This window comes from Microcebus murinus, chromosome 2 (assembly GCF_040939455.1).
Source record: "Microcebus murinus isolate Inina chromosome 2, M.murinus_Inina_mat1.0, whole genome shotgun sequence".
Classification (NCBI taxonomy): Eukaryota; Metazoa; Chordata; class Mammalia; order Primates; family Cheirogaleidae; genus Microcebus; species Microcebus murinus.
Window position 1 is genome coordinate 106,843,137 of NC_134105.1, and position 15,009 is coordinate 106,858,145.

At 38.2% G+C, this 15,009-nt stretch overlaps 2 protein-coding genes across 2 annotated transcripts; both read right to left on the reverse strand.

The window, feature by feature from the left end:
* Positions 1 to 1,742: 1,742 nt before the first annotated feature.
* Positions 1,743 to 2,720, reverse strand: LOC105864455 (olfactory receptor 6K2-like). The gene has a single exon (XM_012752340.2). It carries the CDS (start codon positions 2,718 to 2,720, stop codon positions 1,743 to 1,745), a length of 978 nt encoding a protein of 325 aa, XP_012607794.2.
* Positions 2,721 to 9,765: 7,045 nt separating this feature from the next.
* LOC105864461 (olfactory receptor 6K2-like) lies at positions 9,766 to 10,740 on the reverse strand. Its single transcript, XM_012752347.2, has one exon. The coding sequence runs from the start codon at positions 10,738 to 10,740 to the stop codon at positions 9,793 to 9,795; it is 948 nt and encodes a 315-aa protein (XP_012607801.1). The 3' UTR covers positions 9,766 to 9,792.
* Positions 10,741 to 15,009: the final 4,269 nt, after the last annotated feature.

The following is a 15,009-nucleotide window of genomic DNA, read 5'->3' on the forward strand; positions in this document are numbered from 1 at the left end:
ATTTTATAAATGCCATTTTGCAGTTACTTTAGTCACTTTAACTCATCACTTTAAGTCCTATAATGTTGTTTGCCCCTTAATTCTATTTTAAAATTTGTACATTGCTCTATTGCAATTCTCTAATCAAAAAATAGAACTCTTTTCTACCTTCTTCATCTCTCAGTTTTTTATTTATTTTTTTCTGCTAAGCTTTACTGCATTGAATAAGAAAACCCTAAAACCATGATGTTTTCTTTATGCAATGAACTGTGTAACTGAAATCGGAAGACAGCCCAGGATAATGGAAAATGCACTGGATTTGAAGCTGAATCATCTGATTTGAATTTTTGATTCTACCATATAATGACTAGACAATTAATGGAAATTTACTACAATTTGATTAAACAGACAATGGGGATAATAATTACTAATCTATCCATTTCAGAGAATTGTTATATGGCTCAATTTAGGTAGCAGATTAAAAAGCTCTTTGCATTTACGTCTACATAATTAAAAAATTATCTTTGTTGCTATTTTTGTTAACTGATGTGAACAATGCCAACTATGTACATTTTAACTACTTTCCATTCTGAATTATTCAATTTCGAAAATTAGACTGCTAAGGAGAAAGATATGATGTGGGATAATTTCTCATAAAGCTAAATGCTTATCTCTTAACAAATGATTTTTCAATATGTCATTGGAGAATCTTACGTATAATTGCTTCCGTATTCCCATCCACCCCCATCCCATCCCAATCCAATAATTATCTCTGAGTACAGCAAATATGTAGGAAATTATCTAAGCCTAAATTATTAGCAGCCTTATAAAAGCAGCATATTTGGTGACATATCACACTCAGGGAAATAAAAAGAGCTCGACTGAAAAATATGATTTTTCATTAAAATAGAGGCACATAAGAAACAGAGCCAAGAGCCAGGACTAACCACATCATTGCTTTCAGAGCCATGACTAAATTATGAAGTTTAATTGCTATATTTTAGGGACTAGATTCCTACTTTATAAATGAAAGTCCTCTTTACTGTATAAAATACATCAATTATAGAAATTTAAGTGAGTTATTTGTTCCAGGGATTCATTTTAAAGTTAAAATTGTCTTTATGTGCAAACATACTCATTTTTGGTATCTTGTCTTGTCTTTACCCATTTTTCCCCTTCCCTGCCATTCCCTGTTGAATATGAAAATTGTCTTGAGTTTTTTTTATAACATAACTTTAAGAGATAAAGACTACCTTTAACCATTCATTACTCTCTCAGCAAACCACTATTGAGGGTTTTCATGAGAAAAGCATTCTATTAGGCATTGGGAATACAGAGAGAAACATATTCAGATACCTACTTCCAAGTAGCTTACAGATTAGAAGGACATAGAAGACATGTAAAGTGTGCCCTAAGAGAGTATAAACAACTTGCTAAATAGAGGTCCAAGCAATGTATTATAGAAACACAGAGAAAAGTGTGTTTATTTCTGTTTAAATAGATTGGAGGAGACATCAGGCAGACACAGAATTTTCTAAGACTCCCTCTGTATGCAAAATAATAATAAACCAGAGACTTGTGTGAGTTTTTTTCCCCCACTTTCTTTGGATTTTATGGTTTATGAATCTCTGAGGACATGTACTAAATTCACAGGGGTAGGAAGAAGGATGAAATGTTACATTTACTATCTCTGCACAGAAAAAATAAGCACGACAGCAACACACACACTGAAGACAATATAGATATTTGCATAGACGTATTTATTAAGAAGTGTGTTTTTTGTCTTGTTTGATATGATGTGTGAATATAGTAGATTGGCACATGTGCTTTTTTATGGCTTCCTTGATCTCTTTGTTCCTGAGACTGTAGATAATTGGGTTGAAGAATGGCGACAGTACTGCAAACATTAGACTGATGGCTGTGTCCCAGAAAAAGGAGTACTTGGCAGAGAAGCGCAGGTACATCAGAGCTACGCTTCCAAAAAATATTAAGAAAATAGCAAGGTGGGAAGCACAGGTAGAAAAGGCCTTTCGGCGTCCTTCAGCAGAGCGGATCCTTAGGATGACTGCAATGATCTGGACGTAAGCCAAAGCCACAAGCATGACAGCCGTGATGATCTCCACAGCATGTACGATGTCCACAATCTTGATTAATATAATCGTGCCAGTATCCATACATGCCAGATTCAGGATGGGATCAAAGTCACAGAAGATGTTCTGAATTTGGTTTGGACCACAAAATGGCAGTGTGGCTATCCAAGCAATCTCAGGGAGTGGCGTGAAAAAGCCACAGAAGCAACAGGCTAGCGTCAGCTGAGTGTAGAGCTGAGGTGTCATGATTGTGGCGTAGCGGAGGGGGTTACAGATGGCCAGGTATCTGTCCATAGCCATGGTGGTGAGCAGGCAAACCTCAGTGATGCCAAGAGAGTGGAAGAAATACATCTGCAAGAGGCAACCAGCCAGGGAGATGGTCTTCTGCTCACTGACTAGGCTGGAGAGCATCTTGGGGATGGTGGTCGTGGTATACCAGATCTCCAGGAAGGAGAGGACACTGATGAAGAAATACATGGGGGTGTGCAGGCGAGAGTCCAGTCTGACGGCAAAGAAAACCATAAGATTCCCAATGATGATGAACAGATAAATGAGGAGCAAGAGAACAAAAAACAAGAGCCCGCCTTCCCGCAAATGAGGAAAGCCAGTGAATACAAATTCAGTCACTATTGTCTGATTCTTATTTGTCATCTTTGCAGCTGTGAGATGAAAAAAAAGAAGAAATGAAGCTCCTGGACACGTAGTTTAGAAAACTAATTAGATATCCAATGCATTCATTATACTTGGTGAGCGCTTACTGTTTTCCATGTGTTGTGTAATATGCCGGAATGAGAAGGATAAAAGAGCCAATGTTCCAAATATATAAACTGCTGTATCTCTCCTAGCCAGCCATACCATGAGATTCAGCTTACATGGTCAATTGCCTCTGGTACCCAAGAACACACTTTTATAATTAGCATAACTTTCCCCTTACATTTCCGGTTAGAAAGAGTTTATATCCTTCACCTGTGTCCTTCTGCATCAGTCCCTCTTCTGCTCAGAAAAAGAATATCAGTGTTCAGCTCAAATATTACCTCCCCTATTATGGAATGAATGCTTGTACCTCCTCAGAATTCATATGCTAAAATCCAAACCATCAATATGACCATATTTAGAGACAGAGCCTGAGCTTAGTGATAAAAATTAAATGAGGTCATAAGAATGGGACGTTAGCCCAGGAAGGCTGGTGCCCTTATAAGAAGAGGAAAGACAGAAGAGCTCTCTCTCTTTCCACCATGTCTGCCTGAAAAGACTAATGAATCCCTGTAAACTGTTCTACTAAGATTAAAATTTTCTCTCCTTAATATACTTCCATGGCAATGGTTTGTGCTTTCTATATCATGGGTAATATTATAATAGCATGTCTACTTCCCCAAATATCTTGTATACTCTATTTTAACCTGATGTTTTCACTAGTAAGTACTCAGTAAATGTGGATGAAGGTAAATCCAGCCTGCTCAGCCACATCATCCTAATCTCTTCCCTTTCAGTAAAATTTACCTTCGCCCACATTCACTGCCACCATGCCCCAAGCCATCAGCCCTTGCCTGAATGCTTGCAATAGGCTCCAACTTGCCTGCTTCTTCCTTCTTCCCTTTGACCATTGCAGTCTCTCCTCAGCACCACAGTGAGAGAGAGCCTATTAAAAGATAAATGAAAAAAAAAAAAAAGGAAATTAGATAAGGTCCCTTCAATGCTGAAAACTCCCCAGTTGCTTCATACTTTACTCCAAGTAAAAGGCAAAAGCCTTTGCAATGGCCTTTTATAATAGTCCTGATGTAATCTGGCTCCACAGTGATTTTTATTTTTTTTTGAAACCAGGCAAACATTTATTTTGCATATGACTTCACTGGTTTGAGGGTCTAAACGCTAGAATAAATCCACTTGCCTCTCCTCGGGGCTCGTCCTCTGTAGCGAGTGAACCTGCCTGAGGATGGCACATGCGCTGCTGATTCCTGGTCCTCCAAGGCCCAGGCTCACCCCCGGAAAGGGCCAGAGCCACAGCAAGCTCAGAAGGCCACAGGCACAGTCTCAGTGGCATCAGACACTGTCTGGGCTGATTCCTGAGTATCTTTCCTGCCTCTCAGGACAGCGCGGGTCTGGCGCTCTGGGAAGTGACTACTGGCTCCCGATCACATGACCCTGCAGGAACACCAGCCCCATCTGGTCCAGCATCCAGCACGCTTCCTCGGGGCAGCGTGTGAGAATGGGCTCCCTGCCTTTGTGTTTGTTTGCTTTTATTTTTATCATCCAGATCTAGCTTCAAGGGGCCCCGAAATGTCCTTGCCACATCTGGACCTGAAAGCAAGAGCTGATTTTTAAGAGCCGGAATCTTGTTGTATTTGGACAGAATGCAACAATGATGCCGGAAAAATCATTATCTTCTGCCTCCCACCTCAGGCATTCTACCTACATGCCACATAGACTGCTCCTACCTCACAGCCTGCGAACGTCCATTCCCTCCACCTAGAATATTCTTCCCTGAACTATCTGCATGTCCAGAGCTTTTTACCTATCCTTCTTTTAGTCATTGCTCAAATATAACCTGTTGAGAGAGGCCATTCTTGATTATTTAAAATTAAATACACTCCAACCTCAATGCCCCAATTTCCTAGCCATACCTTATTATTTTTTCATAGCATATAATCATATTTTATTGAGGTTATTCTCTATCATCTACCCATATGCAGACTTCATGAAGACAGGACTATTTTTATAAATATATATATATATATGTATATATATATAATGCCTAGAACAGTAAGTGGGACAGAGATGTCATGTAACAATTAATTGATTGATTGATTGATTCTAATTTAGGAATATATGATATGTCTTTTCTACTCCTCTCAGGTTGCTCTTGTCTTTAGAGCAATTCCCCTGTAATGCCCAAGACAGAATTAGTTCCACCTCATGATGGCTGATGGGGAAATCATAATTAGGAAATCACACTCTCATATTATAGAAGAAATGTGGTGAAAGTGTTAGTGGAATTATGCCATGAATATGTGAAAATGAGTAGGCTAGAGTAGTGATGGAATTTTGGAATTAAGACTAATATATCTTATAAACATATGATTTCCTAGCTACAAAATGACCAATATTTTATAGCATTCAGCCTGCAGCTAAGGTTTAAAGTGTCCATACATATTTATTTCTAGGTAAATGAACTTAAAACTGTACAAACCATTCTCTTTCCCCCAGGAACCCAGACCCTTTGTTTAAATAGCCAAACCTCTGAAAATCTGCTATTTCAAGTCCTGAGAAGCTAAACATGAGCAACAATGTGTTAAAAATGGAGAGGTAACTCAGCATCTTTTCCCTTTCATTCTCTTCATAGATGCAACCATAGATCATCAAGAGAATCAGAAATCATGAATTAATTTGACAGCCATTCATTGAGACCATTATTGTGTAGAGTCCCTGCTACACATGGAGAAGCAAGCAGATATGAATCAATGACCAGAGTGCTTCAAGTCAGGTACATTAATTATAATTTGGGGTAGGAAGCAATCAGAGTCACAAGAGAAGTACAGATAATGTACAGTGAGATTTCAGAGAAGTTACTGCTCACTGTTGCTGAAGTCATGATGCTGGGATTCAAGTTCTGGCCCCACTACTCTTTTGGGAAAGTTACTTTACCTTTCCTTTGTCTCAGTGTTTTCAACTGCAAACAAGAAATGATGAGACCACTTACTTCATTTTGTTGTAGCATTAAATAAAGTAATTGATGGAAAAACTCATGTTCTTGACACACAAAGACAATAAATGTTAGTTATAATCATAGCCATTATTTAGTCTCCTTCCCTAAAGGGGCGAATGATACTGAAACTGTGTCTACCAGGGAGAGTTCAGGCAGAGCATGATCAGTAATGCTGGGACAGCACTGCTGAGTGTCCTGCTGTGACAAAGACATGTAATGTGACATCTGCACTTGTTTTGGCTGCTTGTTCTGTCAGTGGCCAAAACTTCTGACCTTAGACAAGTCTGTTTGTCTCAATTTTTAAAATCTGTACAATGGGTATAATAATGTCTGCCTCACACATTTGTTATGAGGATGAGGTGAGGTAATTCAATGAAAAATTTCTTTATAGGCTATAGTTCTTGTTAAAACCAGGCCTGAGCTTCCATGCCCATGTGAACAGAAATGGACTTTTGTGTACTACAGAACCTACAAAGTGAACAGGGGAGTTACATTTTTCTACGCTTGCCCCACACACCCTGCACACCTAACAAATACACACACGTTTACAATTTTCTTCCTCAGCGTGTTTGGCCAAAGCCATTTTGTCACCCACTCAAAGCGTTCTGGATCCTATCTCATAGCCAGTGAAACTCTAGCTAGAGGAGGATATGTTCTACTTAGTGCATGGTACTGCTTCGAGCTTTCTGACAGCAAGCCCAATACTCACCTCTGCCTTTTCCTGGCAAATGGGATAGAACACACACAGCCATACATTTATTAAAGATTACAAATTACTTAATTTTCTTCCCTGGAGTTTTCTTCCAGAGTATCTGAGGATTTGGAGCATCAAAACAAAAGAAATTAGCCTATTCCCTTAAGACTTGTTAAGAAAAATGAACTGACTTACATTTAGAGATGTTGTCTTCTACTTCATGCATTAAGTCCCTAAGACATAGTGAAGTCCAGGCTTTAAAATGTGTGGGAAAAGTTTATTTAAAAAGGTGTGAAAAGAAAGGAAAAAGGAAAGTTTAGATAACAGGGAAAGAGCAAAGAGAAAAACAACCTCCTTCCTTGCTCATCTCATCTTTTTACAACCCACTCAAATGTCTACTACAGCTTCCTTTACTTTTTCCTACCTAGATTCTCTCTTGTTTTTATGCAGTTTCTACCTTACATCTCCAAAATGCAATCCAAATTAAGCTATACTTGATCTTTGCATTCTTTTATTAGCCATGACTCGATCTCTTATCTTAATCATGTGCCCGCCAAGGGGAAAGATCTGAAAGGGTAAAAAAGTAAATGGTGCAAAGGCATCCAACAGTGGGCAACTCAGTTGGTTTCTACTCTCTATGCCTTTAAGAATATTGTTTTACATAAAAATAGAGATTTTTTTCTTTGTCCTTTTGCATGAATAAAAAAGTAGGCACATAGATGATTTTCACCAAATACACTATGGAAAAGATCAAATGTCAAGACTGCTCCATATTTTAATAAAAATATTTTATTTTATCTTAGCACTTACAGAAGACTTTACCTAATTTTATGTATTCTGACTTTTTTCCCCTTTAATGTGGAAAGAGTAGAGGAGAGCAGTTACTTACTAGATGAGGAAAAGCAAAAGAACCATTCCGTTTTCTTCCATTTCTTAATTAAGAGATTCTGGCTATCAGAGAATATACCCTAGACTCAAATTGTTCCAACATTTACCACTTTTCCCCTGTGTATAGTAAACAATTTAAAATAATTCTTGAAGAAGTTTATGAAGTATTTCAATAGTACTACCATGAAACTCAGGGATTATCTATGCTATATAATTGAAGAGAAGCAAGTCTTCCCTATCTGTTAATTAATTTCATCTGTGAATTTGAGTGGGCAAAAGGATGCCCAGATAGGGTATAAAACATTATTTCTGGATGTGTCTTTGAGGGTGTTTTAGGAAGAGATTAGAATTTGAATCAGTAAATTGAGTAAAGATCACCCTCACCCATGTGTGTGGGCATCATCCAACCTGCTGAAGGCAGACTAAATAGGTCAACAAGGCATAGAAAGGGCAAATGTGCTTCTGTTTCAAGCTGGGACATCTTTCTTCTCTTGCCTTTGGTCATCAGTGTGTTTTTTTCCCTGGTCTTTGGACTTGGACTAAATTATACCGACAGCTTTCCTGGTTCTCTTAAGAGCTTCTAAGTGTGCACTGAAATAGAGTCATATATTTTCTGGCTACAGAGTTGAAATTGCTGAAAATCTAATACTGAACCTCATCCTGTAATTAGCTAAATTACAAAGCAAGTTGGACTCCCAGGCTTTCAGAGTGTCAGCTGTTGGAAATGAATGGGACCCTTTAAGTTGGGTGGGGACATATGGGAAGATCCTGATGATGCCAGGACCATTGAACTCCTAAAATCTGATTAGTCTCTTTTGCTAATGGAAACGGCCTCCGTACCCACATTGTTATTAACCTTTCCACCTCCCTCTGAATTAATCCTGCATTGCCCACAGAAATTCTGAAGAGAACACATAGCAGAGAATAGCTATAGGGATTGATAAAATAAGAGTCTCAATCAGAATCTTCACATTCCATGCAAGCTACACAAAAGAAAGGCCTTGAAAAATGATGTGTGAGGTTGGGACTTTAAAAAAATGTAACGATGGACATGAAAAAACCCATCTGTAATATAATGTAATTGCCACAGACTCAGGAACTATTTTTCCTAGTGTATGATTATAACCTTGAACCAGTGCCTGACAAATAACAGACATTCTAGAATTGTTTTACTTGATAGGAGGAACTTATAAATAGGACAAATATTTTCAGATTGTAATGAGTTCAACATGAAGTAGTCATGATAATTGTACTAGGAAAAAGGGTTCTTATAGAAGCCTTAAAAATGAATTCAAGGAAATGATCATTTCATAAAAATACTTCTACATCTCTTTTACTCTCTTCCTTCCTTTTCTTAAACCAAATATTCTCTGAAGATTTCCTTTGGACCTTTTCCACCCACAACCTATAGCTTTTCTTTTATTTTCTTTCTTTTCTCTATTCCAGCTCTTCATTAGATAACATGGTCGTTTTCTTTGTAAGACCTTCCCCTCTATCTCCATTTTTCCATCTGACTTTAAAGTATCATAAAATTTAGGGACAAAGATAAGGAAAGGGCTGTGTCACACAAGTGGGAAAATTACTCTCAGAGCTATAGAATTTGGGATGGTGGATGAGGGAAGACTAAAATTCTACTGACAATTGCACAGCGATAAGCTTTATCCCATCCAAACTGAGGCAGAGGCCCGGGAGGAAATCCCCTTTACGAAGCATGTATGACAAAAAGAATCAGCCAGAGAAAGAGCCTAAAACAAGATAGTATATAGAAAAGAAGAGCTCAGAATCCTAAAAACCAAAGGAGAAGAGGGCTTAAAAAATGAAGAGTTGTTGCTACTACAGATGACTAATTGCCTGGAAAAATCGAAATGCAGCAGACTGACGTTGGTTTATTCATTCACCAGAAATTGTTATATTTATTACTTTATATGTGTAATGCATTTAATCACAGTGAATACAACTACTAAGTTTTGTATTTATCAAGAAAAAATTTATTATTTAATGAATAACTTAGATTGCTTATTGATCAATAGTCAAATACTCAATTTAGAAATTTGAGTCATTCTTGAACTATATACCCTGCAGGCACCATGAAGAAAATTTGCTATTATAAAGATAATTTTTCAGTTCTCAGGTCTTACAAACAAATGTTTTGATTGTATCAAAATCAAAGTTTTGTAGATTATTTCAACAAAATGAATTCACCTACAATAACATGAGCGGCAGAAAGTTTAAATAACTCAAAAATATGTCAAATTCGATAAAGATTGAAGAGAAGCTATTTGACTTAAACTATTAGTGAATTTTGTTCATTGGTGAGCTTTGGGAGAACAGTCTCTGTAACACGCTGTTGGAAAAAGAGAGATTTCAGATGTTGAAGAGGAGTCAGCAACCACTATATTTAGACTCCCAAGTAAGAGCTCTTACTTGAGGTGCCTGGTCTAATGAAAAAAGATCTTAGCTTGATCCACATGCTTTTTGATAGCTTCTTTTATCTCTTTATTCCTCAGGCTGTAGATAATGGGGTTGAAGAAAGGGGACAAAACTGCAAAGCCCAGAGCAATGGCTGTGTCCCAGAACATGGAGTAGGTGGCAGAGAAGCGTAGGTACATGAGGGCCACGTTACCAAAGAAGAGCAAAAAGACAGTGAGGTGGGAGACGCATGTGGAAAATGCTTTGCGGCGGCCTTCAGCTGAACGAATACGTAGAATCACAGCCACGATGCCAACGTAGGACATGACAATAAGCATCGCAGCTGTGACAATCTCCACTGCATGCACAACATCCACTATCTGAATCATGACGATGGCTTGTGTGTCTGTGCAGGCCAGGCGCAGCACTGGGAGGAAGTCACAGAAGATGTGCTCAAGGTGGTTTGAGCCACAAAATGGCAGCGTGGAGATCCAGGCAATCTCAGGGAGGGGTGTGATAAAGCCACATACGCAGCAACTTAAAGTCAGCTGGGCACATAGCTTGGGGGTCATGATGGTTGGATAATGAAGAGGGCTACAGATGGCCAGGTAGCGATCGAAGGCCATAGCTGTCAATAGACACACTTCACTGATGCCTGTGGAATGGAAGAAATACATCTGCAGGAGGCAACCATTTAAGGAAATGCTCCTCCTCTCACTAAGCAGGGTTGAGAGCATCGTTGGGATGGTAGCGGTGGTATACCACATCTCCAGAAAGGAAAGCACACTAATGAAGAAGTACATAGGAGTGTGGAGGTGAGTATTCAGCTGGACCACTGTGATGATGACCAAGTTTCCAACAACAATGAAAACATAGATGAGGAGCAGCAAAAAAAAGCAGATGACAGACTCTCCCCAGGAACAAGGGAAAGCAGAGAAGATAAACTCCTGTGATGAGGTCCAATTGAGGGTCTCCATCTCCAAGTTCAAAGTAAGAGTTTCAACTCCAAGTTCATTCAAACCCTCATGAGTTTCTGCTATTGATCAGAGAAATACAATTGCCAGAAGTAGCCTCTGGATAGATCCCTGTATTGGGTACAGAGGAAGACAAAGGAAGAAGGGACTGGTCTGTATCCCATAGTTGCTTACAACTAAAGTTGTAATAATGGGAAAAGTCCAGTGCGAAAGCACAGCCAGTCTTCTGGACCAGCAATTCTCAAATTTTTGTATGTGTCCAGCCCACTTGTTATTAAAATGCTGATTGCTGGTCCCCACACTGATAGTTTCTAATCCAGCAGGTCCTAGTTAGGGCTCCAGAATTTGCATTTCTATCAAACTTCCAGGCAGTGTTGGTCTTGCAGGTCAAGGGACTATAATTTGAAACCATTTTGTTCAGATAAACATAGAATTAGATAACACATTGTAGAAATAACAAACATTTAAGGTGATTTTTTTTTTCCTGTACTCAAATCTTATTGAATCCCTAACAATCTCCCCACAGTTGTTCCAAAATTCTTTCCTCAAGATCCCAGGTCATGTGATTCTCGGCATATGATTCAACTGAATATGTTTAACAATAAAGGCAAAGCCATCACTGGTGAATTCTGTCCATTTTCCCTTTCTTCTTCTAGATAACTTACCCTCTCTTTACATATATACTCTTAAGAGTAATTCAGAGAATATTCAGGGGAGAGAAACTGTAGAATTGTTTGTATGATATTTTAGTTCTTTTTAAGGATGATTCATTTTATCTCTTTCCACCTTTTCTGGTCTGCATTGCCTAGTTAAGAGGATCTCAAGGCTGTTTTTTTACCAGAATACTTTGATCAAATAAAATAAGTCATAGACACTGAAAATATTAAGCTATAAATATGGAGCTGCTCTGGTAGAATTGTATGGGGTGGTGGGGTGGGTGGGCAGATCTGCATGATTCTGTGGAATACAATTTAAATCTCACACATTATAAGATAGTGTCCTATGAATTCATTCCCTTTTCAGAGTTATTTATTTCACTTTATTAATTTCTTCTCTTCTGCTATCAAATATGCACATATCTTCTTTTCTTGAAGGAAAAATGCTATCTTTATTCAGACTTTTTCTCTCCTTGGTATCAACGCCATTATTTTCCTAATGTGTAATAGATATTTATTTTTTTTCATTCATTCTTGAATCTTTTTGACTAAATTATCTATTCTCAACTTTCCATATCTCTTAAGTAACCAGTGGCTTTCTGATTGAACAGTCAACAGCCTCCTCCTGTCCTCATTGCCACGAACCTCCAAAGTTCAATCACCCAACCCTTCAAAGTCTCTCTCCTTGATTTGCCTTTTTGATTCTACACTATCCTGATTTCCTTCATTGCCTATTTCATTTTCCATGTCCCAAGCATAAAGATAACTCACAATTTTGTCTTCATTTTTCTAATCTCTCTAAATTCCCTATCACGCAGAAGAATCATTTATTTCAAGATCTCACTTATTCAAGATTACTTATCAACTTCTACCTACTATACTCTTTAATCAATGTGACTCCAGAATTCCTTGTTTTGGATGTCTCTCCTGGGCCTCATATTTTCTTCAGGACTCCCCCTCTTAGAGCCCCACCTTGATCCTGATTTGCAATTCCTGCCTATTATGGGCTAAATTATGCCCGCCCCCCCCAACCTCCCCCCCACCCGTCCCCCGGCCAACATGATTCATATGTTGAGTTTCTAATTCCCAGTACCCCAGAATGTGACTGTATTTAGAGATAAGGTATTTAAAGAGGTAATTACATTAAAATGAGGAGATTAGGGTGTGCTATATACCTATAAGACTAGTGTCCTTATAAGAAGCAGAAAGTGGTACAACAGTTTCAGGGGGAGAACCATATGGACACTCAGGGAGAAGACAGCCACCTGCAGGCCCAGGAGAAAGGCCTCAAAAGGAAGCAACCCTAGTGAAAACTACATCTCAGACTTCTAGTCTCCAGAATTGTGAGAAAATAAATGCCTGTTGAAGCCACTCAACTGCAGTCCTTTCTCTTTAGCAGACTAATGCTTCATCCTTACCTTCAACACTAAACCAGTTTCCCTCACTGACTCAATTTTTGTTCACCTAGATACCAATTTTACTCATTTTTATATCTATGGTTTCCTAAGTTCTGAAGCCAAATTAATGATCAAAGTCTGCATAATTTATTTTTTTCTTGCTATATCACTAATATCTTTTATTTCCACTCTCTTTACCTTGATTGGATGCCTAGTCCCAAAGCACACATTTGTAATGAAATTTCAGGGGTCTCTGCTTCTCGTTGTACTTTTCTCTACTCAAGCTCCCATTCCTTAAAGATCAGTTTTGAAAATATTAGTTTCCTCAATCCACTTTCATATGTATGCTTAAGTTTAACTTTCTCACCATTATCTTCCTCCAAAGCATCTCTTCTTTTTTTAAAAAAAGCCTCAAATTGTCTTGGATAACTCTTTCCTAATCACTGAATCAGCAAATAAACTCCTTTTGTTGTCTGGCATTGATAATTGTCTTCCTTTGTGTATGCCTTAGGAAATGGCACTTTATTAATACTCTATATTTTATATTAGCTATGCATGTATTTGTTCATTGATTATGTGGTTAGGCCCCGTCTAACTCCTATTTTTTTTTTTTTTTTTTGGCACACGACAGCTAGCATCATCTTTGTTTAGTACTTCACTGAAATTTTTTTTTTAATTTTCTTCAGAAAACAAAGCTACCTTATCTCTCATTGCTATGGCAACTTGCTAGTTACCAATCCAGTTTAGCAAAACTGTCATTCCAAACATATAACTTACATTTTGTGGTCTCTAAGTTTCCTAAAGGAAATCTCTCCTTTCTGAAATATCCTCCTCTCATCTCGCTTCCAATTTCTGTTTCCTGTTTTTGTAACCAATTTCTACATGTGTTTCTTCTAGTTTTAACGAGTTAATATCACGTCTTCAATCAGTATATGTGTGTGTACACACACAGGGGGCTGTGTGGGGGCTGTGTATATTTTCCTTTTAAAATATTTTTCCTTTTAAGTGTTCTTGATTTTTTGCATGCATAATTGATCTTCCCCATAAGTCTTGATGTCTGCAAAAAGTAAGCACCACATCTTCTAAGTATGGTCTGCAGAACAGTGTTTTTATAAATTGAGCCAGGCTGCTAGTTCAAGATAACTTCTGAGCAGACCAGCACCTAATTCCCTAATCTTTTGAAGAGAGGTGATTATACCAAAGAAAGGATAAGGAAGATCTGAATCAAAAAGAAACACTTTCAACTTTGCCAATTGAACTCCTCTGTCTTCATCCAAAACTCAGTAGTGATAAGTCGAGTATAAATATCAATGACCTTAAATGCCCAACGGGTAACTAGAAATCTCACTTGATTCCTGAAACATCTATTCCTAAAACATTTTAGAAAATCAATAACAATGCTGATTTGTATTTTTAAAGCAATCTTTTGAGTTTGGGCCCTATTTGCATCCCACTTACCTCCTAAAACAATGTACTAATTGAAACCTTTACACTTTATACTAACTTACCCTATAACATTCTTTCTGCGAACTAAAATAAAATCTTAAGTCTCCCTCCCCCACTGGCTAACTAAATGGACGCCCCCTTGGCCAAGGGGATATCCTAAAACTAAATTGCCTGCCAGGAGGAGGGAGGTTAGACATGCCTCATTATGCCATACCCCCTTTCTGGAGATATCCGTTGTAACTCATTAAAAGGCCTAAAGCTATGCAAAACAAACAACAAATATATGTCCTGTGGCTTGGTCTCTGATTTACAGGCTTATTTACCTTAACCATTCTAAGCCTTTATACAATAGCTTCATGTCTCTAACCAGTTAATTATAAGTCACAGTCTTTTAACCCACCTATCTCCTGTAAGCACCACCACTTGAAGATGGCCCACCTTTTGGGACCAAAACCAGTATATGCCTACCACATATTGCTCTACGACTTTGCCTGTACCCTCTGTCTCCCTGAAATGTATAAAACCAAACTGCAAGTCAATCATAGCCAGTCCACTTGCTCAAGGCTTCTTGGTCACAGCTCCAGGTCATGGTCCTCAAATTTGGCTCAGAATAAATCTCTTTAAAATTATTTCACAGAGTTTGGCTTGTTTTCTGTTAACATTTCCTAACTGCTCCTTGCTCAAAACCTTTCCAACAGCTACTCACATTATCTACAGGCCTATTGGGACTGCCTATTGTTATGCAGTTGTGTCATTTTTTTCCCCTGGCTAAC